At 40.6% G+C, this 27,190-nt stretch overlaps 2 protein-coding genes and 1 non-coding gene across 4 annotated transcripts; all 3 read left to right on the forward strand.

Moving 5' to 3' along the window:
• The first annotated feature begins 1,509 nt into the window (after window positions 1-1,509).
• LOC140823174 (uncharacterized) lies at window positions 1,510-26,862 on the forward strand. Of its 2 annotated transcripts, none has more exons than XM_073184361.1 (3): window positions 1,510-1,778; window positions 25,554-26,131; window positions 26,218-26,862. In XM_073184361.1, the coding sequence occupies exons 2-3, from the start codon at window positions 25,565-25,567 to the stop codon at window positions 26,725-26,727; spliced, it is 1,077 nt and encodes a 358-aa protein (XP_073040462.1). In that variant the 5' UTR covers window positions 1,510-1,778; window positions 25,554-25,564; the 3' UTR covers window positions 26,728-26,862. The 2 variants fall into 2 exon arrangements, with proteins under 2 accessions (XP_073040462.1, XP_073040461.1); XM_073184360.1 differs by lacking the exon at window positions 1,510-1,778 and adding an exon at window positions 24,008-25,459.
• On the forward strand, window positions 1,973-2,045 carry TRNAR-CCG (transfer RNA arginine (anticodon CCG)). The gene has a single exon. It is a non-coding gene; the product is annotated as a tRNA-Arg (tRNA).
• On the forward strand, window positions 10,828-15,546 carry LOC140824310 (uncharacterized). The gene is made up of 2 exons (XM_073185910.1): window positions 10,828-12,252; window positions 12,376-15,546. The coding sequence occupies exons 1-2, from the start codon at window positions 10,828-10,830 to the stop codon at window positions 15,544-15,546; spliced, it is 4,596 nt and encodes a 1,531-aa protein (XP_073042011.1).
• Window positions 26,863-27,190: the final 328 nt, after the last annotated feature.

Genomic DNA, 27,190 nt, shown 5'->3' on the forward strand with positions numbered 1-27,190 from the left:
GTGGTACAATGAACATGAACTTGTTGTACAGCTTAACATATACAACGGAAATATCATCTCAAGAGTACGATAACACGACACTCATATTAAAAAATGGTTCAAACTAATTTGTACACAAATTGTTCTTTTTGGGAAAAAAATTTGATGATAAGGTTTGCCTTACTGGTTGGTTATGATGATAATAAGATTTGGGTGTTTCAAATGGTAAGGGAGGTGAAAGTACTTTATTATCTCACTAGGGAGTACAGAGTTAAAAAATATAGAGTAGGGACTGAACTTAAAAAAAGTTTGAATTTTAGGTATTTTTCCCCAATTTCTCGTAGAATTTAACATTAAAAACTTAATATTTAATAACTATATTATATAAAACTAAAAATACAATATTTTTCTAAAAATCCTCGTGTACTATAATTTTTTTTGCACCCATTGAATTATCTTCCACGATTCCTAAAAATGCTATCACAATTTTTTTTTATATAATATACTAAAATTTCAAAACAAATAAACAATTATAAAGATAACGTTCAAATATTGTATCATATGTATATCGCTCCAAATGCTGAATACTACAGCCAGGTGTTTAAGTAGCTCATCTCAGGGATATTACAGAGTAGGCAAAGTTTAGGGTGATGTGAATTGATATTTTTCGAATGATCAATTTTTGTGTTAAACATGTTTTTCACTGAAATATTGTGAGAGGTATACTCTAGGAAAGATATTTGTTGTCTTTTCTCTCGAATCTCAGTCTACTTGTGCACATTCTTGAAAGACGACATTTGCAAGACATCATTACAATATTTGATTTACTAATAAAATATGATATAATAATAAAATTTGCACATATCTGATAATCTATAAAAGTAAAATGATATTATTATTTTTATTTCATTAAATGCTTAATTTTAAGTTTAATTTAACAAAAAATTGAGAACTAATTAAATTTTAGAAGGAAAAATAGTGAAAAAATGAGAGAGATTAGATAAGAGAAAAAAATGAAAATAATTTAGTAAATTGAGATCTATCGTAGAGTATAGATGAGTTAAATTTTGGGAGTAAAATAGAAGAATCCTTTTAGAAAATACAATGCATTCATCTCTATTGCAAATTTTATATTTATAGTACACTAAATTGAACATAAAACAAGATGTCATCAACTACCCATGCCGGAGAAATTCCCTAGAAAAATCGTATACCAAATTTCGAACTCGTGAGATATGTGACAACTTATATCCTAATACATTTTCTCAAATGTCAATTGGACATCAAATAACATGTCGAAAGTTAGATATCGTTTGTCTCATTGGATAAGATATCGAATAACGTATAATATAGTGATGATAAATCAATATATATAGACCTAATCATTTGTAACTCTGGTATTTTGTAGAATTTGAGTCGAACGTGAGAGACAATGCCTCGTACTGTTACGGACAGATGAATAAATATTTTAGATACATTTTTTTTTAGGAAAAAACTATATTTTAAAACAAACTCCAGAAACTATGAAAGGAATTTCATTATTGAATATTGATTAACCCAGTTAATTTGGTCCGGCCCAGAGATAAATAGAGGCCGGCTAACATGATTATGGGCCAATCAAGCTTACAAATAAAAACAGCGCGTAAGCTGCAATTGGCCATGCTCCAAGGAATCAAACGCGGTGCCCTAGCTCGCTGTCCCTGTTCCTGTTTCTCTCAGATCCGATCTGCTTCTCCGTTTCTTCCAATTTTCTTCTGTTCAATGCTTCCTTCATCGTCGATACCTGGCGGAAGAATAAGGTGCGCGTGTGGATTATTTGTGATACATTATCTCTTTGGATTATTACATGATTTTTGCTTCTTATTCGAATTTGTCCTTTTTTGCGTTTATTGTTGTGGTTTGTTTCTACCTATTTCAATGTGCAGAAACATCCAAAAAACCTCCACAATTTTCATTTTTATTCGTTGTTTTGTTCCTTTGAGTTACCGAAAGGGATCGCATAGCGGAGTGGATATCGCGTTAGACTCCGGATCTAAAGGTCGTGGGTTCGAATCCCACTGCGATCGCCTCGTCTCTTTTTTTTGGTTCTAATTTTTACACTGTCAATATTATTTCACTATTTTACAAAAAATTCAAATTTTATTAAATCACAAATTATGAATCATGTTATTTCTAAAATATTCAAACAAGGGCTTTTCATGTTCATATTCCGAGTTTATAAATTTCTTAGTTTAGTTCGGGCTGTTTATTGAATTATTTTATAGTTGACGCCTGATGGGATGGAAAATCCAGAACATTTAAAAGGCATCATATTTTGTTATAAAAACTTGGTTTTTAACTGTTTAGTCTATTAATTTGGGCTTTTTCACCGTTTCAGTGAATAAAAAAATAACTTAAATAAGTAACGGTGATGGATATAAATTAAAAATCTACCATCTAATGTCAATGGTGAGGGCTTGATGTACTTTTTTTTGAAAAAAATCATCAAGTCAAGCCGTGACTTGATTTTTTAAATTTTTTTACACGTAAATTATTAAAAATAATAATTAGAATTGTGGCGACAGGGTGATCAGATCTATCACGATCAGCACAAATCACTCGAACCAATTACCATGACCTATTAAATGGCGTGATTTTGATCGAATATTGAACATTTGCTTATATAATTAGTAAACGTCTGGAGAATATTTGCTATCATTATTCTTCGTTGGTCTTTTTTTTTGAACTGTATCATTCGTTTGCTTTTATCATTTTTCGAATTTATCAAATTTGTGGGATATATCAATCCCGATGATAGAGTCACCATCAACACAATTAACAAAACAATTATATACAAATACTAACTATAAGGAAACCAATTTTTTAAAAATATAAAAAATAAATACATTAAAAATAATATATTCACAATCTACGAGTTTTGAAAATACAAAATTATTTTAATAATAAAAATGTATATACATATCTCGTTTGAAATTTTTATAATAAAATTTTAGTTGCATGAAAAAAGCCAAAAACAAATATTGAACAATATAAATAAAATATATAAAAAAAATTAGCTTGACATTATAAATAAAATCGAATAAAGTAATTATTATATCTAATTAATATAAACAATAATTTGAAGATCTACACAAATAATAATAATCACAAACACATAATAATTTTAATATATACACATACTAATAAATATTAGACCGCGTCACAAAAAAATATTTTTTTTGCAATAGATATTGGTGTCATGGTATCTCAAATGACGTGACTTTATTTTTTTTAAAAAATTAATCAACTCACCTTTTTTAAGAGGATGTGACTTGATTAAGTAGTAATAATTTTTTAGACTTACCATAAATAATTAAATTACTCTTATATTATTGTAGTTAATGTCTAAGAAAACTTGAATGAGTCGGAAAATGCATTTTTCTAAAATATATAAGACATGACTTTTTATTATTTCTTTTTTTTGAAAAACTAAAAAGTCACACGTTGACATCTTAACAAAAGTATAAATACAAAAACATATTATATGATTATTATCTAACATATAATTATACAAAAATTATAAAAATTAATAATAACAAACAAAATCAAGATATAACATTATTGTAGCTCGTGATTATATCGGAGAGTGTTAGGATCAAACGCTTACTATTAGGCCAAAAGTTATAGCTGTTAATAAAGGCGCAACTTTATTTCCTAATATTTGTGGCAGCGCAGAGTGCACCTACTTGGGTGTGAATGGTTCAGGCTGTTAGGCTAATGAGTCCGGAGATGCGTGTCTATCTACTTGTGTTGTCTCATATCCCTTATATATTAATCTTACCATTCCTTACCGTCGGTCTTGCCTCCAGCAGATACATTATTATCCGTTAAGATCTGATGCCACTTTTTTACGGCCCATTTAACCAACCAGATCAAGCGTCACAACGTCAGGAGAACTTTCTAGGAAGTAACTCATCACAGTCTACTCTAACTCATGTACGCTTAACCCAACTGAGAATGTATTTGTTTCAAAAATATTTAAGAATCAAGTAAAAAACGTGACTCTTTATTTCTAAACAAAAGTCTACATGACTTTTATTTTTTTATTTCTAAAATAATATTTTAAATTAAATTTGGAATAAAAATATACATATAAAAACGCATTAAATCTAAAATTATTTATTATCAAATGACATATAACATATATTTTCTTAACAATTTTTTTAAAAATGTCAATGATAATGATATTTATTATAATAAATGGTTTTGAAATTTCTTTGTAAAAATTAATAATAACTAAAAACACGAAATAATTAAAATTGGAAAAAAATTTAAACTAACACCTAAAAAATAGTTTAACATAAATAATAATTTCATTTTTAATTTTAATATCTATTATAAATAATTTATATTAGTATACATATCTTATATTTAAGTTGGAATAAAAATTTATCTGCGAGAACACAAAAGAAAAACTTGAAATTAATAAAAAAATTGTCTGAAGTGATGAAAGAAAATGTAAAAATTTAGGAGAAGTTATCAATGAAAGATATGAGAGAGATAAATGAAGAGATGAAATGAATTCTTCAATTTATATAAAAAAAAGCTATGGTATAATAATATGTTCGAAATTATTTAGGTCGTATTTTTGTAGCTTTTAACACATGTTGTACGTTCTCAATCAGAGTGACCGAGACATACAACTTTAATTTTTTTGGTAATTAAAACAAGTGTCCATTATTTTGTTTTTTTAAAAAATAATGCTAAGTGATCACAGATTTTCTTTGTTTTAAAAAAAAATTTACGGCAATTTCCAAATGAAGACATAGAATGAAGAAAAATGATGAAAAAAGCATAAAACAAAATTTATGGGAATTTACAAATAAAGAGATGAAATAAGAGGAAATGATTTAAAAAGTATGATGTATACTGTTCAATTTATAGATGAAAAAAGAAATGTCTTATTTGGGCTATAGGTTTGTAGCCTCTGACCCGACTTAAAAAATAATGCAAGTCACTCTTAGTTGGTAGGCATGACTTGTATTGCATTAAAAAATAATAATACAAGTTACGTCTACTTGTTAGGCGTGATTTTTATTTATTTATTTATTTTTAAACAAATAAAAGTCACGCCTACCATGCGTAATTGTTGAGGATCGAAGTTGAGTTTAGAGGGGGGTGAATAAACTCTACTCGTTTTTCTTTCTCTTTCGATGAGGTACTAAAATCCTGTTAGAGATAATAGTTTATCTTGTGCGTATACCTTCACCTAGATTACAATAAAACGTGCGGAAACAATCTGATGAAGTAATTGAAAGACAATAAAAACAGTAGGCAGCAGTTGTTTATGGAAGTTCGAAGATGAAATCTTCTACGTCTCCCCTTCTTCTGTTTCCAGAAGGTATAACTAAAAGACTTTGGATATCACAGTACAACTCTTGTACACACCCACTTCAGAAGGACTTACACCTCAGCCAACTGAAACTCTTAGTTACTCAACTCACAAATAATGTGATACACAAAGTTCTGAAAAGACTCTTTTCAGATTACAAACGATTCCTGATAAAATATAAGTGATGTAAAGATTGTGAAGAGTGTAAGAATCAGTAACACAAGATGATCTTCAAAAGATCAGATATTAGCTATGAAGCGTGTGCTACTTTTCTTTGTGTTGAACTCTAAGTACTCAAGGAATTTCGAGATTGTCTGATCAGTGAAAATAGCTTTGATCCTTGAAAATGATGTTATGCAAAGTGTCGTGTCGTATAAGGATTTGTTCCATGTATATATAAGCGACTGAGTTCAACGTTCATAATCAGAGGATGTCTTCAGATAACTGATACAATCAGCTTTATTACCAAAAGAGGTTCCTGCAGAAAAGCTATAAAACAATCAGTCTTGTTTTATACTTAATTGGGTAAAGTGCATTAAATGACTCCGTATAGTATTTAATGCTGCAATTAATACTAGTACTAGGAACTTTAACGGTAACATATAAAGTAGTAACGTTAGGCAACGTCTTCTACTGGTTCTGTATTTCTATCCTTTCTACTGCTTTAGTTTTACTTGACCAGTAGCTTCTGTTAAGTTAGTCTACTGTTCTGGTCTGCTGGTTTTAGTTAACATCGCCACAATAAAATTCATGTCTAACAATTTCTCCCTTTGTGGTGATGCCAAAACCTAAACAGTAGAAAAACGTTAAATAAAGCAGATAATCATTAAACAAAATGATAATGTCAATAAAGTATCAAAGTAAATAATCAGTCAGTTTCAATATCCATGTAGATGACTTCTTCATTCTGAGGATCTTGAAGTCTTATGTCTGAAGGTTCAGCTTCAGCTTCTGATTGCCTAGCTTCTGCTGGATCTCTTCTATCTTCCCCCTTTTTGGCATCAGCGGCAACCACATGGGCCAAGAGATCATTCATTCTTCCAGATAGATTCTGAATGTCATTGGTTAGCATCTCCAGATACGGAGCTTGAGAAGAGATGCGATCATTCAGTGTAGTAAGAGATTGATTCTGAGAATCAATCTTGGCATCCATAGCTTCCATGGAGGTGGAAAATGATCGAATAAGATCATCATGCTGGTTGAGTCGTTTGAGTATATCATCTTGAACAAGCAGCATTTGACTGTTGTTCCTCGTTATAGCCTGTCTGAAAACAATGGTTTCAGCATACATCTTGTCCATGTTTTCCGCCGTGTTATATATGTATTTGCCCATCCGATCTCTGAAGGATTGAGCACCAGTAAATTCTTATATGTTCTCACATGACATCCATTTGACTAAATCAGACAAGTTGTTGAGTTCCCTTTGTAGAACATCAATCTGGAACTCCAAGTTGAATGAATCTGATTCAGGGGAGGGGGTTCGCGCAAGCATGCGTTCCCTCATTTCAGCAGTGCGAGTGTTGGTGAGAGTTTGAACAGGATTAGTGATAATCAGTGCAGTAGAGATCGGATTGGTGTCTATCACAGCAGTGGAAAGACCAGGATCGGCAGAGCTTTCTTCTGGAATGGCAGAGACAGTTGGTTCAACAACAACTACGGCATGAACGATTTCTTCATCAGGAGGAGCCATGGTGGAGACCAAGTTCTCTTCTGGTGGTACAATGGCAGCAGGTGAATCTGATGGTTCTGCAGTAATGGGTTCAGATGGTTGATCCAAAAGAGCTTTCATTTCTGCTTGATGAGCAGCAGAAAATTTCTCTAAATTTGGCAAGAGAGATGTAGCATATGGTTCTGCCATATGTTGCACTGTGGTCGGAGAAGGAGAAGGTGGCAATGAAGTAGCCGGTGCTACTTCCTGAGTGGTAGAGACCGTTGGAACAATCGACTCAATGACTTCTTCAACCGAAGCCAGTTCATGCACAGATAACTGAGACGATGACGGAATGGGCCTTGTTGGAGAGGCAGGAATACTGAGAACATAAGCCTTTGGTGAGGCTGTAGTTCGTTCCTCAACTGTCTGAGTCTGTTGAAAGTCTGGAACAAGTCGGACGTGATATACAATAGGCTCGCCAAAGCCCTTTTCTTGAGCAAGAAGTTGCTCACGCATCTGTTTTAACTTGTCAGAAAGAATCAAAATAACGTTTTGATCCTGAACAGCAGGATCAAAATTCGATTCAAGAACTTTCAGAACCGATTCTAGCTTCTGAAATTTCAGCTGATCGAGGATGAAACTCCTTCTGCGCAAGGCCTCGATGATATTTTCAGTTTTGGCAAGCTGAAAAATTCTCTTCTCTGCGTTCATCAGTTTTCCATAGGTTCCTTTTGTCTTGAAGTAAGCAAAAGAATGGAAAAGTCGGACCGTGTGCCACTCATAAAAAAAATTCATGTCATCATTTGCAGAGCTTTCGATTTCTGCCAAATGAAGATCAACACCTGTGGTCACAGATGTTCTTAGTCCAAAAATTTGTAGTTCTTCAATCATCTTTCCTTTGCCTTTATCAGATGAGGAAATAGGCAAAATGAGTTGGAATGCAGAAGACCCCTTCGTAGGTTCTCGAATCACTATTCCAGACAACGGCTTGAAAACAGAAGCAGTAGATGTTGTTGGAATAGACGCAGCAGCTTGTACAGACGTAGCAGCAGTGTGTCGAACAGAAGGAACCATTTCTGGAAATACCTGTCTGATAGGTACTTTCTCAATCTCAGAAAGTGCTGTTGTCTTCTTGATCTTAAGAACAGTGCGAGCTTTCTTCTTGATTGGAGTAGGTAGGGATGGTTGAACATCAGCAGTAGACTCTTCTGATACTGTTTTATCAGAATCAGTAAAAACGATCACTCTCTTCCTTTTAATTTTCCTTTGAGGTTTCTGAACCTCAGAAGCAGTTTCTCCAATCTCCTTTTTCAAGGCGACAAATTCAGCCACGGTTGACTTAGGCCTTAAAGCGAGTACGTTCTTAGCATCAATAATTGATACTGAAGCAGCATCTTGATCACTGGTAGAGGCGAAACCAGCATCCTTGAGCATTGCGCTGATTTGAACAGCGAATCCAGAACTTTTCTTGACAACAATGTCTTTCATGATTCTGAATATGAAACGACTCCAGTCCACTTTGATTCTCTTAGTGATGGCAGTCATCACTTGAACTTTTTCCTTTGTTAACTTGTCGAAAGTGCCAGCTTTGATTAAAATAGCTTTTGCCACAATATCAGCCTGAATTTGATATTCCATTTTGAGTAATTTCTTGTGACAAGAAGGAGACAATTCTTCTCCAGAAGCTGAGAAAGTGCTGAGCGCAATAGACATAACTATCTTGGAGATATCAGATAGTTCAGAAGTACCTGAGAGTGGGAGAAGAAAGGTCGCTCCCAAAAGTGTGGCATCAATGGAGATAGATGCATCTCCTTGAGAATGAACAATCTTTCCTTCATACACTGTCGCTTTAGTTAGAATTCCAGAAGAGCACTTTTGTAAATTACAGCTGGTGCTTCCAGGAATTTTCTAAGTCCTGATTTCTCAAGGTCTTAAAACATTTTAACGAGATTCTCATCCTTGACGTTGAGAACAGAAGCAAAATTTACTTGATATGCGTTGAGAGTGTATGCTCAGGCCATTTCTGTATGAAGATAGAATCAGATACAATTTGCAGTAGTTAGAGATGATGGAGAGGAAACAGTAGCTGAATAATAAACAGTTATGAAACAGTAAAGATGAAAAGGTGAAATTTAAAATAAATATACAGTCGTCAAATAAACATAAAGACACGTGTCAGTATGTTTTTGGTTGAGTGTTTGAAAAGATTTGCAGAAATTGTCAGATATACGAATGATTTTGAAAATTTGAAAAAGGCGGGCTGTCCAGGCGGTTACTAGAAAAAAAATCAGAAGAAGATTTGTCGTTTTATGATAACGTCTGCTGGAAGTTTCAGGGTGCTGAAATATTTGAGCACTTTGACAAAACCAGCAGACTCGTAGTTTTATCGAAAAGACAAACATTCTATCTGTTTTCTGAAAAAGGTGTAAAAATCTTAGTCTGACTTAGTCTGACTAAGATACTGTTCCCCCTCGGTAAATGCAACTAATAAGTGGTCATTAAAACGACAAGTGACTCTTGGCAATCTCTCAATCTGAACCGTCGAAAATGAGCAGTCGCAAGTGTCTTTGTTTCTTCTATAAATGCCTGCACAACTTGAACGAAGTTAAACATACATAATCTAAAATGAAAACTCAAGTTAAAAGAGAGTTAGAATCTGATCCAGGAGCCGAAGAAATGTTCAGAAGGAAGTTTGGGGAAATCATTCTTTTCGTAATGATCCTTGAAACAAACTCCTGGAGTTGTAATGTCGACAGTCAAACAGATCTGTTGCTTCCATTGATATTGATATGTAGCATCGATTCCTTCCAGAAGCATGCTAATGCAATAAGAGAGTGTTGGTTGATCGATAAAGCTGATATCATCTATGATGCCCTGTAAGGCATCTAATAATACATTAGTGCTGACAAGACCCAAACTTGCTAGATTCTTTCTAGACTCAAGCTTTGCTGGAATCTTTATTCCTGTGGAAGTACTTTGCAAAAAAACTGCAGGGTGCTCATATTACTGAAGACAAAAGCTAAATGTAACGCTTCTGGTTAAAGAGCATTTGTAGATCTACTGTTTTTACTTCTGCATTGTTTAATGTACTGGAATGATTTCTGATACCCCGATATGTCCCGGGCAGTTGATCCCGGGAATGCTCGGGTCATGGGTCAGGCCCATGAGCGATGCCCGGGTCAGGACAGCCCATCTCCCGAGTGGTTGATTCAGGACATGGCACCAGAGTTCTGGTATAACTTCTCTTCTGACATCTCGAAGCGAGGGAGGCATTTAATGATTTTGACTTAATAAAATACACGCGGCCGACCTGTTAACATTAATGAGTGACTGGACAGATGGGATATGACTAATATATGATTTGACATGTCAGAACAATAGGGTATAATCAGCCGCCCTAGTATATTTAATGCGCACGTCCCAAAAAACGAGGTCATCATTATTTCCTCCACTATAAATACCAGGTTTTGCATTTATTCCTTCATTCAGATATTAATGAACATTTAACACACTCATTTATTGCACACCAATATCACAGCCATCACTTGGCTACATTGGTTTTATTGCTTGAGTACCCTGCTGACTTAAGCATCGGAGTGGCCACGCCGGGGACCCCCTCCGGCGCCCATTCACGTGGTTGTTTTTCTTATTGGCAGATCTTTCAAAGGCAAACGAAGAATCTTCCTTCCTGTTCGCCGTCTTAGCTCATATTTCTTCCCGTATTCTTGATAGCTTACCTGGTAGAGTTCCCGACCCGACTCCACTGTTCGACCCGGGTGGCATCATTGGCGCCGTCTGTGGGAAATCTGAGTCCTAAGACGTGGATATGGCTCCTACTAGGAGAGCAAACCAAGACGCCTCTCGAGCCCCAGAGGAAAACAATACACGTCTCTCTGGCGCAGGTGGTCCCCCCCCTAATGATCCTCAACCCACCATTCATTTGACTCCCGAAGAATTGAAGAAAATCATAACCGATGCTGTCAACATGGCTAACGCCAAAAAGGCTGCTTCTCACCAGGCCAGTCAGCATGAACAGCAGCGTAAGCAAGCACAAGAGGAAGAGAGAAGGGAAGAAGAAAGGGAAAGCGCAGGTTCTAAATCCCCCACTATCGCTGGAGAATTGGAAGAATTAAGAAAAAAAGTGAAAGCATTGGAAGGGCAGGCTGTCTCCAAGGGCGGTATTTTTGTAATCAAAGGCTGCCCATTCTCTGACATCATCATCCGGGAACCACTTCCCGGGCATTTCAAGTCGGCAAAAATCAAAGATTATGATGGAAGCTCTGACCCTGAGGAACACCTCGCGCGTTTCAAAAATATGGCCATGTTGCACTGCTATGAAGACCCAATCAAATGTAAAGTATTTCTTACCACTCTGGTCGATTCCGCACAGAGATGGTTTGAAGGGTTGGCACCACAAAGCATCTGTTGCTTTGAAGATTTTCAAAAAGTGTTCTTGCATCAATTTAGCAGCAGTAAAAAGTACAAAAAGACCGCCTTCAGTTTATTCGAAGTAAAGCAAAGGCAAGATGAAACCCTGAGGGCTTATCTCAAAAGATTCAATCGGGTGGCCCTTGATGTGCCGACCTGTGCACCTGAGACAAAAACCACCGCATTTATGCAAGGGTTATGGGAAGGGGAATTCTTCCGATCCTTAACCAAAAAACTGCCTGAAAATTTTGAGGATCTCCTGTCACGAGCGGAGAAATATATCAATATGGAAGAAGCGCAAAACCAGAAAAGAGAGGCCTTGAAAAGAGCAAGAGGAGATCGGACTTACAAAACTGAAGAAAGAGCTCCTAAGAAAAGTGGTGGGGGTCATTTTCCCCATGTGCCTTTAAAGATGGCTCGGGACAGAGAGATTCAAGAGTGCAGGTCAAATGAAGTCCTTCCTCCCCGTTCAGAGGTCAGAATCTCCAAGCCAGAACAAAAAAGGTACTGTACCCTTCATAAAAATTGTGCTCACGATACTAATCAGTGCCGAGTCCTAGGAAGAAATGCTAATAGACGTCCCGTGTCCGCGCCTCACCCGCCACGAGAACGATCTCAACAACCACCCTGGTTGTCCAGACGTTCATCGCTGAATATTCCCCAAAGAACGATGAGCACTTCAAGTGGAAGACGAGGAGGAGAAACGAGTACCCGGGAAGAGAGAATCAAGCCAGCGGGAGGAGAGGATCCTTCTCCGACTCGAGGAGTAATCAAAATGATTTCGGGGGGAGCTACTGATGGCGACTCTAATCGGGAAAGGAAGGCAAGGGGTAGGAGGTAGTGTCTAGAAGTTGATAATAAAAGAAGAGACGAGCCGATTATAAGCTTTGGACCAGAAGATCTCCAAGGAGTGAGTTTACCTCACAATGATGCGCTGGTCATTCAGGCCCGCATCGCCAACTATGACGTGTTAAGAATTTTCGTGGATAATGGGAGCTCTGTCAATGTTATTTTCAAAGATGCCCTCATCCAAATGGATCTGCATGAATACCAGCTGGAAACTGTGGAAACCGCCCTGTTCGGGTTTGCTGGGCACGCCGTGTATCCAGAGGGGGAAATTGCTCTACCCCTGACTCTGGGCACTGGAGACTTGAGAAAAACTGTAATAACTACTTTCACAGTAGTGGACGCCCCATCTTCATATAATGTCATCATAGGGAGACCAGCCATGAATGAAATGAGAGCAGTGGCCTCGACGTACCACCAAAAGATCAAATTCCCAGTGAAAGGACAGGTAGGAGAAGTTAAGGGCGACCAGCCCTCTTCTCGAAGATGTTATGGAGAAACAGTCCGAATTGATCAAAAGAAGGCAAGAAGGGAAGGGAAGGGGAAAGAACACCAGGAAGAAGCCCGGGAAGGGGAAGTACACTTTGTGACGGAAGAAGAGCAAGAATCGGTGGAGATCGATTCGGGAAAGACTATCCGGATAGCTCGGGACATCTGCGCCACCACCCGGGTAAAACTCTTGCAATGTTTAAAAACTAATGCCGATATCTTTGCTTGGTCTCAGCAGGAACTGTCCGGGATCTCGCCCCAAGTGGCCGAGCATAGACTAAATATCCTCCCAGGGTCCCGGCCAATTAAGCAAAAAAAGCGACATTTCGGCCCGGAGAAAGATAAAATAATTGAAAAACAGGTCGAAGAATTGCTGAGGGCTGGACAAATTAGGGAAGTCCATTTCCCTTCTTGGCTATCGAATGTAGTTCTCGTCCCAAAGTCTACTGGGAAATGGAGAATGTGCGTAGATTTCAGAGACCTGAATAAAGCTTGCCCGAAGGATTGTTACCCACTCCCTCGGATTGATCAGCTAGTCGATTCCACTTCTGGGTGTGAAATCTTGAGCTTTTTGGATGCATATCAGGGATATCATCATATCCCTTTAGCTACAGAAGATCAAGACAAAGCTAGTTTCGTCACGTCTGGGGGAACTTTCTGCTATGTTGTAATGCCTTTTGGACTGAAAAATGCAGGGGCTACATATCAACGACTGATGAATCTTGTCTTTCAAAAACAGATAGGCCGAAATATTGAAGTATATGTGGATGACATTTTGATTAAAACCCGAGAAGTCGCTCATTTCATCGATGATCTGATCGAAACCTTCGCCACTTTGAAGCAGTATAGGATAAAACTTAACCCGGCCAAATGTGTGTTTGGGGTTAAGAGTGGGAAATTCTTGGGGTTCATGGTCACGGATCGAGGAATCGAAGTCAACCCAGAAAAAATCAGGGCCATCATGGATATGCCCTCTCCTCAGTCGGTTCGAGATTTGCAAAAACTGACAGGGAAAATTGCAGCCTTATCACGCTTCATTTCCCGATCTGCACACCGTAGCTATCCTTTCTTTCAAGTTCTGAGGAAAGCACAGAAATTCGGCTGGGATGACAACTGCGAGCAGGCCTTTCAAAATTTGAAAAAACACTTGGCTGAATTATCTGTCTTAGCAAAACCCGAGCCCGGAGAAAAATTGTGGGTCTATCTCTCAGCCACCGAAGTTGCTGTTAGTTCCGTGCTCGTCAAGGAAGAAGGGACCGATCAGAAGCCTGTCTACTACGTCAGTCACGCCCTTCGCGGAGCCGAAATGAGATACAGTGAATTAGAAAAGATTGCTCTGGCTTTGGTAATGACTGCTCGAAAGCTGAGACCGTATTTCCTATCACATCCCATTGTGGTCCTCACTAATTCTCCTATCGACAGAATTATGACTCATACAGAGGTCTCGGGGAGGATGATCAAATGGACTGTAGAACTCGGGGAATACGATATTGAGTATAAATCCCGGGCTGCAATAAAAGCACAAGCGCTATCAGATTTCTTAACAGAAATGATCCAGCCCGAGGAAGAAAAAGTGTGGAGGGTATTTGTTGATGGCGCTTCAAACATAGCGGGATGCGGAGTGGGGGTCGTCTTGATCTCCCCACTCGAAGAAAGGGTTAAATTGGCTTTGAGGATTGACTTTAGGGTCACGAATAATGAAGCAGAATACGAAGCTGTCTTGGCAGGGTTGCGTGCTGCCCGTGAGATTGGGGCCTCCCGAATCATCATTTATTCCGACTCCCAGCTGGTTACTCAACAAATTAAGGGAGCTTACGAAGTTAAGAATGAGAAGATGCTCAAGTACTTGAATCTTATCACTTCTCAAGCGTCATCCTTCACAGACTGGAGTATCGAACAGATTCCCCGGGAAGAAAACACCGAAGCCGACACGTTGGCTAAATTGGCGGCTTCCTTGACAGAAGTAAGCACCCGGGAGATTCTCTATTGTTCGAAGCTCGTATCCTCGCTTGAAGAAGAAACACCCCCGCTGAGAAAAGACTCTTGGATGACTCCTCTCATAGAGTATATAAAGGAGGGAAAACTTCCAGAAGACCGGACCCAAGCTGTAAAGATCAGGAAGCAGGTACCCCGATTTGCCCTTTTAAATGATGTTTTATATAGGCGATCCTTTCAGGGCCCCTTACTCAAGTGCCTATCGGGGGAAGAGACAGAGTATGTCCTTCGGGAAGTACATGAGGGATGTTGTGGGGAACATCTCGGGGGAACGGCTCTATCGCGGAAGGTTATTTTAGCAGGATTTTGGTGGCCTCAAGTAAACCAAGATGCTACCCGGCTCGTCCAGAAATGCCAAGGTTGTCAACATCACTCTAATTTCCACCACCGCCCAACTGCCAACATGCAACCGATCTCCGCATCATGCCCTTTTGACCAATGGGGATTGGACATCGTGGGTCCCTTTCCGCCAGTTCGCGCCCAGAAGAAGTTCCTCCTGGTAGCTGTGGATTATTTTTCTAAATGGGTAGAAGCCGAGCCGTTGGCAAGAATCACCGAGGATGAAATCATGAAATTCTTATGGAAAAACATTGTCTGCCGATATGGCATCCCCAGGAAATTGATTTCAGACAATGGTAGACAATTCCAAGGAAAAAAGATTACCTCTTGGTGTCAGGAAATGAAGATTATGCAATCTTTTACCTCAGTAGCCTACCCTCAAGCCAATGGCCAGACAGAGGTAACCAACAGGATCATTGTGCAAGCTTTGAAAGCCCGGTTGCAGTAGGAAAGGAAAAGATTGGGTAGAAGAATTACCCAGCGTCTTATGGGCTTATCGGACTACTCCTCGGACATCCACTCGGGAAACCCCATATGGTCTGGTTTATGGATCTGAAGCAGTCTTGCCAGTAGAAATCGGGCAATCTTCCACTCGAGTGGAATCCTATTCGAGCAACAATGACTTATCTCGAGCCCTGGAGCTCGACCTTGTGGAAGAAAAAAGAGATCGGGCGGTCATCCGGATGGAAGCTTATCGCAGCAGGATCATAAAATCCTATAACAAGCACGTCCGAAGAAGGGATTTTCACGTGGGAGATCTGGTTATGAAAAAAGTTAAACCGGTGGGTGATGTGGGGAAGCTAGAAGCCAAATGGGAAGGGCCTTTCAAAGTAATCAGAAAAGTCAGTTCTGGTACGGCCTATTACCTTGAAGATCCTCAAGGACGTGTTCTTAAAAGACCATGGAATGCTTTTCATTTAAAGAAGTATTATGCTTAAGAAACATTTGTATCTGTTATTTCTACACTGAATGAAGGAAATTACTCGAAAGAATTATCTTTTAAGTCCAGGGACCCGTACCCTGGCTCGGTGGACCCGTGCCCCGGATAATCTTTTAAGACCAGGGACCCGTACCCTGGCCCGGTGGACCCGTACCCCGGATAATCTTTTAAGTCCAGGGACCCGTACCCTGGCCCGGTGGACCCGTACCCCGGATTATCTTTTAAGACCAGGGACCCGTACCCTGGCCCGGTGGACCCGTACCCCGGATTATCTTTTAAGTCCAGAGACCCGTACCCTGGCCCGGTGGACCCGTACCCCGGATAATCTTTTAAGTCCAGGGACCCGTACCCTGGCCCGGTGGACCCGTACCCTGGATAATCTTTTAAGTCCAGGGACCCGTACCCTGGCCCGGTGGACCCGTACCCCGGATAATCTTTTAAGTCCAGGGACCCGTACCCTGGCCCGGTGGACCCGTACCCCGGCCCGGTGGACCCGTACCCCGGATAATCTTTTAAGACCAAGGACCCGTACCCTGGCCCGGTGGACCCGTACCCCGGATTATCTTTTAAGTCCAGAGACCCGTACCCTGGCCCGGTGGACCCGTACCCCGGATAATCTTTTAAGTCCAGGGACCCGTACCCTGGCCCGGTGGACCCGTACCCCGGATAATCTTTTAAGTCCAGGGACCCGTACCCTGGCCCGGTGGACCCGTACCCCGGATAATCTTTTAAGACCAGGGACCCGTACCCTGGCCTGGTGGACCCGTACCCCGGATTATCTTTTAGGACTTATACCCAACCCGGGTAAACCGTATCCCATTTAGCAATCGAAATTACGAAATTTTACTAAAGGAAGCAAAATCGAAAAAAGAAACATGCATACATAGATCAGAGGAAAGAGGTTACAAAAAAAAAAGAAAAAAAAGAGAGTTATTTATTCCGCAGGAGGGTCCTGCTTATCCATATCTTCCTTGTCATCATCTGGGAGAGATGCAACAGCCTTCTCCAAATCCGGGAAATCTTCCATATCCGCTGGAACCATGCCAGCTTCCTCGAATTGCTCCAAACACTTGTTGAAGCCTTGTTCAAAGTACGGGAAGGCTTTTTTGGCCAGCATTCGTTTAAAATCCGAAGACTTCAGGAAGTGTGACATCTGCTCTGTCTGGGTTTTCCTCAAAAGGGCCACTGCCGCCTGAAAGTCCCCAGCCCGGACCCGGTGGTATTCTGCATCTTCTCTGGCAGCCAGCATCCCTTCTCTAGCCTCAGCAGCCATCGCCTCGAAATCCTCGGCACGAGCCCGGGAGGATTCTGCTTCTGCCCTGGCCGACTGCGCCTCCGCCCGGGCATCAGATAATTCTGCCTGAAGCAGGTCCATCTGCTGCTGCCAAATGGCCTTCTCCCGGGCCAGGACATTCTCGTGAATTTCCCTGATCCGGTTTACTTCCTCTTGGAGCTGACCATGCGCTCCCTGAGCGGCCTTGGTTTGGGCATTAGCTCTCTTGGCTATCTTCGCCACTCGTTCATGCCCATGAAGTAACATTTGTAAACCCTGGTAATGAAAAGGTCAGGAAAATTTGCAGGAGAAAGGAAGAAGCAAGAGAGAGGGAACCCAAAAAATGAACTTACCGAGAAGGTCCGGGCCGCTCCTTCGCTCAGGAGCATATTAGGGTGCATTCCCTGAAGATGTGCCACCTCGTCAGGTCGGAGGAAGCTCCCGATCACCCCTAGCAGATCTGAACTAATGGTATCCCCAAAAATATTGGGGAGAACCAGAGGCCTCGTCGCCGAAATGCCTGCAGAAGGATCAGCCAAAGCAGGAGAAGGGGTCATCCCCTCGGGCTCATCTTCCACCACTACCGTCTCCACCCGTGGCTCCGTGGTGGCTCTCCTCTTGCGACGGTTCAGGGAAGTTGAGTCTTCCTCCCCTCCCGAAGAGATAGGCCCCACCCGGGGAGAACTGGCCCCTGCTTGGGCATCACTCTCTGCTTCCCGGGCCAAATCTGCCTCGCTGGCTCTGCGTTCTTCTGTTTCTTGAGCTTCAGCTGCCTCCCTAGCACGGCGTGCTTCCAATTCACCAGCTTCGGCCGCCTCCCTGGCCCGGCGCTCCTCCTGTTCCTGGGCTTCCTTCGTCCTTTTCTCCGCTCTAATCCTCTTTTGCTCCGCTTTCCTCTGAGCAGCAGCCTCTTGAAAGCTTGCTTTGATCATGTCTTCTTCGGCTACATCAAAAACACAGTGGGTCAGCAAAGTAAAGTTGCGAAAAAAAAAAAAAAGAAAAAAAGCCAAGAAAAGCGATTTACCCGCCTGCGACCCGGGTTGATCAAACCCGTCGATGATCTGATCTACAGGGTCTTCAGGCCGGGACCCGATCCCGTAATAGGCCAGATTGTTCGACCCAATCAGCACTGAAGATAAGAAGGATTGCTTTCCTAAAGCATCCCAGGCATCGGTAAAAGGAGGAAGAAGTTTGAAATCTCGGGGAAGCTCAGGTTGTTTGGGCATGGAAGGAAGAAACCCCAAAGCACAGGTGGGGAGAGTCGGAAATTTAAGAAAGAAAAATTTTGTTTTCCATCCCTTCAAAGAAGAAGGGATGTCGGTTAAAAACCGATAGTGCATCCGGGCCATAAAAGAAAAAACCCCGTCATTAAATCGACAGGAATAAAAATAGTGAAAGATGGAGGAGTTAATGGGAATAAGTTTCATGCGGAACAAAACAAAAGTAGCTGCCATAATACGAAAAGCATTGGGATGAAGATGATTGAGAGGAAGGTTAAAAAATCGAGCAACTCCTTCAAAGAAATGATGAACCGGGAAACGGAGACCACTCCTAAGCTGCTCAAGGAAGAAAGCGTGGTATCCGAGGGGAGGAGTAACAGGATGGTCATTTGGTCCGGGAATCCTAATGTCATAAGTAGAAGGAATAACTCCCAGGGACCGAATGTCTCCTAAACTACCCGGACGGAGAGTGGAAGACACCGTAGAAAACCAGAAGGGCCCTGTTATTTTATCCTTCCCTCTACTCGGGGAGCCCAGGGGTCGGGAAGAAGACGCTTTAGCAGTCTTCTTGGACGAAGATCAAGAGGGAATAGTAGGAATACCCCTCGGAATCTGAACAGACTGGTCAGAAGGGGTGGGAGAATTGTCCTCCGATAGGCCCCTAGCATTTTTGCCAGAGGTAGAAGAAGTGGAATTGGACATGATGGAAAAGAAGCAAATAAGACACAGAAAAGAGAGACTTACTGAGAGGAATCGAGGGTGATGGTTGATAGTCGGAGAGATCGCCGGAGAAATCTACAGAGAAGACCGAGGAAGAAAACAAGCAGGGCTTCGCCGAAGAATAAATTTGCAAGTGATTTTTAGAAAAATCGATGGATCGCTATATATAAGGGAGAGATGGAATCTATGCCGTTGATCTAGCATAGATTGGACGGGCTAGATTAGCCTTGGAAGTTGAGCGGCATCATTCGGCGGGAAAATTGAAAAGACAGTTGCTCAAATCGAGGCGCCATGGTAGCTGAGAATACGTACGGGCTCTGACAACACGTCATCAGAATTCTATCATTATGACTGCGCAATGATTGACTGAAAAAGCGAAGAGAGGGATTGGGATAATGCCATATCTCGGTCTTATTCAGATCCCGGAAGAACTAAAGTTATCGAATGAGTACCCACTATACCCAGATTGGGACTTACCGATTTATCATATGACTATTCTTTTATATCCATGCGTGAAAAAGGTAAAGAGGTAATACGCCCCGATAGAATCCTTTTATCACAATCAAGAAAGAAAACATGCCAAGTCCCGGCCTCTTACGAGGTAACTCGGGAGCGGAGGATCCCATCACCCGGCTAAAAGGCCCGGACAGCATGGGACCCGGTGTTCTGATATGTTTAGGCCTACCTTTTTCGGTTTTCGGATTGATGATTAGTTTAGCTGGTGTTAAAACATTTGCAAAGAATTAAAAGAAGACGCAAGAATTAATTGTCTAAATTTTCATTAAGGGAATGGTCGGCGTCGTATTACAGAAATTTCAGTAGCCACTCGACCTTTCCACTCATCCATCCAGTCAGTAACTTCTTGAATGCCAAGATTGACAAAGGAATCGGTGCTCGAGACCTTATTTAGATGCCGCCATTCCTTCCACAACATAGCATGCAGCAGGCTCTGGTCAGTCAACAACTCTTCAATGCGGGATACCCCTAGTTCCCGCCTGTATTTCCTCGTCACCATCCTTTGAGAGCGAGTGAGGACTGTGCCGTTCAAATAAAGAAGGCCGATGAATTGAAGCTTATGCCAGGTACATATGACTTTGGCCAGAATGTACTCATCGACATTCTTTTTGAAAAGCTCTACATAGGGACGTAACTCCGCTGGGATTTGACTTTGCACACCAACAGAAGAGATGGCACTGCTGCCAGTACTGGAGTCGCTGGAGCTCGACATTGTTCTGTTGGTATGGGTGCATCTTATCCACCAATTTATTTATAGGAAAGGGAGGAAAAGACGTTTGGGATGAGGGAATGTGAAGAGCCTAAGGTTAATTAAAGCATGCCGTCATTTATTGGGAAGGAGAATGTATCATAGCCATTAAGACCAGTGCACGTGGGCGATTAATAAGGGCCTCGAAAGTTACGTGGGGTAGACCAAAAGGCGGATGCAGTTATCAAAACGACCCCGAATATGAAAGGTTTCCCGAGATAATGTTTAATGATAATGCATGCATCATTATGACTACCCGGATATCACAAGCCTTGGGGCTTCGTATCCTCTCTAAGAGAGTGTCAGGGCCCAGCGTAATGTTTCAAAGCAAAGCCGGTGATCAACCATTACCGTTGGGATACTTTTGTTTGGTTTGTTCAGCAGGCATTCAGTAATAAAGAATCATACCAGATCTTAAAAATACAAAGCAAGGGTGAAACAGAAGAGTAACTTTATTCATTATCTAGCATTTCTACTAATTACATCGGAGTATTCTTCTTCTACAAAGAGTATCCACATGGTTTTCCACTTTCTTAGCTCATTTGGGGAAGACTTGAGGAAGCCCTCGGTGCTTGTAATGCCCAAGAGGATTTTCATCTCCTTAAGCAACGTCAGCTGGTAGATGTGGTCACCCTCGAAGATGTTCACCTCTTCGGTCACGTTCAGACGTTCCCGGTACTTCTCCATCTTTACCACCAGTCTAGAAGCATTAGCTTCTCCGGTCTCGTGGAGAAGTTGTAATCTCTGAAGTTTCTCCCAGTAACGAACAATCTTATGGAACACTTCATCTTCTATCTCGGTTTTCTTCTTCTCAACTAATCGCCACGAGACTTCTTCCATATCTGAATTCGACGGATTACTGGAGCTCGCCATTTGACTCTTGTGACCAACTATTTAATGGTGACTTGGGAAAAAAAAGATGTTGCTATATTTATAATAGCAAGGGGCTAATCACAATCGTCGAATCTTTGGATACATAGACGGTCAGGATGGACATTGGGAATTGCACCAGAAAGTTGAAAAGACGTACACGCCTATCAAAATATTGCGATAAATCATCCTCGAAAACATAAAAACGTGGGAGATATGATTGATTGATATACATCGCGAGTCTTCACCATACACCGACGTCTGTGTAGCTATGCTCAGTCCAGAAGGTGTATCAAAATGGCTTTTCTGACCGGGCACAAGGGACTAATCGGGACAGCGAGTAGACTCTAGCCCGACTATTTAAGGAAGGAGTGATGATACCCCGATATGTCCCGGGCAGTTGATCCCGGGAATGCTCGGGTCATGGGTCAGGCCCATGAGCGATGCCCGGGTCAGGAAAGCCCATCTCCCGAGTGGTTGATTCAGGACATGGCACCAGAGTTCTTGTATAACTTCTCTTCTGACATCTCGAAGCGAGGGAGGCATTTAATGATTTTGACTTAATAAAATACACGCGGCCGACCTGTTAACATTAATGAGTGACTGGACAGATGGGATATGACTAATATATGATTTGACATGTCAGAACAATAGGGTATAATCAGCCGCCCTAGTATATTTAATGCGCACGTCCCAAAAAGCGAGGTCATCATTATTTCCTCCACTATAAATACCAGGTTTTGCATTTATTCCTTCATTCAGATATTAATGAACATTTAACACACTCATTTATTGCACACCAATATCACAGCCATCACTTGGCTACATTGGTTTTATTGCTTGAGTACCCTGCTGACTTAAGCATCGGAGTGGCCACGCCGGGGACCCCCTCCGGCGCCCATTCACGTGGTTGTTTTTCTTATTGGCAGATCTTTCAAAGGCAAACGAAGAATCTTCCTTCCAGTTCGCCGTCTTAGCTCATATTTCTTCCCGTATTCTTGATAGCTTACCTGGTAGAGTTCCCGACCCGACTCCACTGTTCGACCCGGGTGGCATCAATTTCTAATAAAGTTTCAGTTTACGTACTTGACTTTCCCTTCTGCTTTTCTGCAAATAACTTACTGTTAGTTAAATACGATAAATAACTTAAATAACCACAGAAGAAAAGCTAAGCCAAGATAACATATGATAATGATAAAGAAAACAAAATCAAGTTAAATCTATCAAACCAAGAGAGTTACGAAAGTAAGAAAACTTATTTTCTGGCAAATGTTTAGTGAAGATATCTGCTGTTTGTTGATCAGTAGAGACATATTCCAGACGAATGTTCTTATTCAGTCGCTTATATATACATGGAACAAATCCTTATACGACACGACACTTCGCATAACATCATTTTCAAGGATCAAAGCTATTTTCACTGATCAGACAATCTCGAAATTCCTTGAGTACTTAGAGTTCAACACAAAGAAAAGTAGCACACGCTTCATAGCTAATATCCGATCTTTTGAAAATCATCTTGTGCTACTGATTCTTACACTCTTCACAATCTTTACATCACTTATACTTTATCAGGAAGAGTTTGTAATCTGAAAAGAGTCTTTTCAGAACTTTGTGTATCACATTATTTGTGAGTTGAGTAACTAAGAGTTTCAGTAGGCTGAGGTGTAAGTCCTTCTGAAGTGGGTGTGTACAAGAGTTGTACTGTAATATCCAAAGTCTTTTAGTTATACCTTCTGGAAACAGAAGAAGGGGAGACGTAGAAGATTTCATCTTCGAACTTCCATAAACAACTGCTGCCTACTGTTATTATTGTTTTTCTACTACTTCATCAGATTGTTTCCGCACATGTAATCTAGGTGAAGGTGTACACACAAGATAAACTACTATCTCTAACAGGATTTTAGTACCTCATCGAAAGAGAAAGAAAAACGAGTAGAGTTTATTCACCCCCCTCTAAACTCAACTTCGATCCTCAACAGTAATATTTAAAAAAAAATTAATTGTATCACGTTAATTCAGTAGGCGTGATACATTAGTTTCACAATTTTTTCAAATTTGCTTTATTTTATAAATTATTAAAATTAATAGAGGAAACCTTTATAAAGCCCAATTAATTTTAATAATTAGATCAAATAAAGCAAAAATGAAGTAATTGTGAAACTAATGTATCACGCCTGTTGATTTGACGTGATACAATAACTTCTTTTTTTTTATTTATAAAAGACTAGGCATGATAGGCGTGGCATTTTTTTTAAAGATAAATAAATAAAAGTCAAGCCTAGAATGTAGGCGTGACTTGTATTATTATTATTATTTTAATGCAATCAAATCACGCTTACCAAGTAGACGTGATTTGCATGATTTATTTTAAAATAATAATAATTCAAGTCACGCCTACTTGATAGGCGTGACTTGCTTTTTTAGGAAAAATATTTAAGACGGGTCAAAGGCTGCAAAATTATATCCTAAATAATACATTTTTCCTCTATAAATCGAAAAGTATGCATCATACTTTTTTAATCATTTCCTTTTCATTCATTTCTTCATTTGTAAATTTTGTTTTATACTTTTTTCATCATATTCTCTTTATTTAAGTATTCATTTAGAAATTCTCGTAATTTTTTTAAAAAGCAAGTCCGTGATCACTTAGCATTATTTTTAAAAAAAAAAATAATGGACACTTGCTTTAATTTAAAAAAATAAAATTGTACGCCTCGGTCACTCTATCGAGGAATGTATAACATGTGCTAAAACTCGCAAAAATACAGTTTAAATAATTTCGAACACATTATTATGCCATATCTTTTTTCTCTATAAATTGAAGAGTTCATTTCTTTTCTTCATCCATATATCTCATATCTTTCCTTGGTAACTTATCCTAAATTTTTGATTTTTTTTTTCATCACTTCCGGCAATTTTTTATTAATTCGAAGTTTTTTTTTGTGTGTTTTTAAGAGTAAATTTTGTTCCAACTTGATATTAACGGGAATTTAGGGTCTGATTCCAGCGAGTGTCACTAGTCCAGACACAGGTTTCAAAATGGTCCCGAGCCTGAAATAACGAATAAGTCCGTTAGAAGGGGGCCAGGAGGGTGTCCTGACGTAGCCCCTCCGACGCTCATTGCCTTATTCTTTTTTCCTCGAGCATTTCCTCACGCTTCCTCCGGGTTAGTGTGCTCTTTTTTTTGCTTCATTATCCTTAATAGTTATATCTTCTTCCACTTCTGAGTCTAGTTGTTCGAGTGATTCCGAGAGGTTTAGCGAGTCTAGCAGGTCTAGCGAGTCTGACGAGAGTAAGATTTCCCTAGCTGATCCTGAATTTACCCTTGATTCTCATGAGGAGGAAGTCACCACTCATAGCCGTCCTGGTAAGGAAGTTCGCCATGTGACCCAACAGATGAACATATCTGACGCAGATAACTTATGGTACTGTCATTTGTCATCTCACTTCCCTCTTGGTAGCGAGTCAAAACTTAGGACTTTGTGGCACATCCTCCCTCCCATCAGATCATTATTTCTACCTCTAAGGACCGACCCTATCTAGCTCTCAAGGGTTGCTACACCTTCTTTCAGCACCACTTTGATGCCGGTCTTCGTTTTCCCTTGTGCGATTTCCTCCAAGAATTGAGCAAGTACTATCATGTGCATCTAGATCTGCTCACTCCCAATGCTCTCTGCTTGATAAGCTGTTTTGCTGTGTTATTCCGGGCCCTAGACCTCCCTTTGAATTGCTCTACTTTCTCCTACTTAGTTCTGTCCAGATCAAGAGGATCTTTTTATGTGACTTCTCGGTCTAGCCATAAGCTTTTCGAGGGGGCTCCTAGTCATGTTAAGGAGTGGAAAAAATAATTCTTCTTTATCCAACCACCCAAAGAATTGACTTGTTATACCGATTGGTACCTTACTTTCACCAAGCCTGAACTTTTCAAGGGTTACAAGAATGATAAGGAGTATCAGGAGATAATGAGTGTACTAGGAGACCGATGTTTTAGCATTCCCCAACTTCTATCTGAAGATCTCCTGTGCCATGCCGGGTTAAGTCCCGCGAAAATTAACCTGAAGGAGGACGTCAGTAGATATTCTCATCTCTTCACCCTTTCTGTCTCTCTTTTGCTTATTGTGTTCTTTGATAATATTCTCATTCGGTTCATTGTTTTTATTTGCAGGTGTTAGAATCATGAATGCCGCATTGCTTCGCGAGGTTGCGAAAAAGAAGGCTGGGAGTTCATCCTCTGCCCCCCAAAAGTCAGTCGTTCCAGCAGTCACGATGGGCACAAAAGGAGATTGTTATGCTGCTGAGAAGAAGAAAACAAGTTCTTGCTCTACTACTGCCAAGACACCTGCTAGCTCCCCTGCTGCTGTGAAGAAGAAGGCATGCTCATCCTCCTCTACCCCAAAGCGAGCCTCCTCTCCACCTCCTCGAGCCAAGTCCCCTCCTCCGTCTTGTAAGAAGAAGGCGTCCACTGATCCTAGCCCGTCAGTCCCACAGCATGGTAAGCGCAAGATTTCTGAGATCTCAGTCGTATCGGTCTCTTCTCCAGAAGGGTCCGGGTCAGATGAGGGGCCTCCCCCTGAATCGGGAGTACATCCTCTATACACCCCGGATTCGGCCATCGTGGGGCAGGGCCCTACTCATCTGGCTCAAAAGATAATGTATCAGCTTCCTTCCGACGCGGATGCAGTGTTCATGAGTTCACTGGGGTGGTCTGAACTCACTCGCCGAACATGCAGCAGTATCACTGAGGTATATTTCTCCTTCTAGTCTCTAGATTGATGTCCAATGCATGTATGATTTTCTTGTCGTCTTTTCACTTTTGTCTACTTATTCAGGGCTTGATGTATGTAGGGGAGTTGGTTGAGCGCGCTAACGCCACTCGATCTAGTGCCTGCCAAGATTTACGCGAGGGCAAGGCTCTTCGTGAACAGCTCCAGGTTACTATTGACGAGATGAAAGTGACGCATGCTAAGGAGCTCCAAGCTCGAGGTGACGAGCTTCTGAAGGAGAAACAGGAGCATCAGCGGTGGACAGAGGACCATGCGAAGGAGAACCAGAGGCTGAAGGAAGAGTTAAGGAATGCTCGAGCTGAAGCAGCACAAATCCGTAGGGACCTCAAGGACGCCAAGGCGCAACATGCTTCCGAAGCCTCTTCATTCAAGGAAGAATTCCTCAAGTCAGAGGAGTTCGACGAGATCAGCGCTCTTAAAGCTTATCATTTCCTGGAGGCAGGTTTCGAGGGTGCAGTCGGCCTCTTCAAGGCTCAGGGTTATCCTCCGCCAGGCGCCCCTACTGACTTCATCGACATTGAGGGTTTCATAGCGAGTCTCCCCCCAGATTCTTAGACCGGGCTCCTCTACTTATGTTATTTTTCATTTACGCAGACATTATATGCCTTCGGCCCATATTATGTTATTTTCTGCACTGCTTTACTTTTCATATTATTATGCGACTATGGATTTTATGACGTTTATATCTCTCCTTTTATGTACGAACTCGTTTTCTGCCATATTGGAACCATGCTAAAAAATAATAACAATTCTATGTAACTTTTTCGCGAAACCCCCTGAATCACATCCAAAGCCTTGAAGCCATAAAAAACCCAAAAAGAATAATAAAAGGACAGAAAATTACACGAATTATATATCAAACTCTATGAAACCATGTTAATAATAATAATAATTTTATGAAACTTCTTCGCAAAACCCCTCCGAATCACATCCAAATACTTCAAGCTATAAAAGAAAACCCAAAAAATAAAAAAACAAAATGACAAAAAATTACACGATTTATGTGCTAAACTCCATT

This window comes from Primulina eburnea, chromosome 2 (assembly GCF_022965805.1).
Source record: "Primulina eburnea isolate SZY01 chromosome 2, ASM2296580v1, whole genome shotgun sequence".
NCBI lineage: Eukaryota > Viridiplantae > Streptophyta > Magnoliopsida > Lamiales > Gesneriaceae > Primulina > Primulina eburnea.

Coding starts and splice junctions, on each gene's coding strand:
- LOC140824310 (XM_073185910.1), top strand. CDS start 10,828: ATGGCTCCTACTAGGAGAGCAAACCAAGACGCCTCTCGAGCCCCAGAG. Junction 12,253..12,375: donor ACTCTAATCGGGAAAGGAAG/GCAAGGGGTAGG, acceptor CTGGTCATTCAG/GCCCGCATCGCCAACTATGA.
- LOC140823174 (XM_073184360.1), top strand. CDS start 25,351: ATGAGTGTACTAGGAGACCGATGTTTTAGCATTCCCCAACTTCTATCT. Junction 25,460..25,553: donor TAACCTGAAGGAGGACGTCA/GTAGATATTCTC, acceptor TTTTATTTGCAG/GTGTTAGAATCATGAATGCC. Junction 26,132..26,217: donor CATGCAGCAGTATCACTGAG/GTATATTTCTCC, acceptor CTACTTATTCAG/GGCTTGATGTATGTAGGGGA.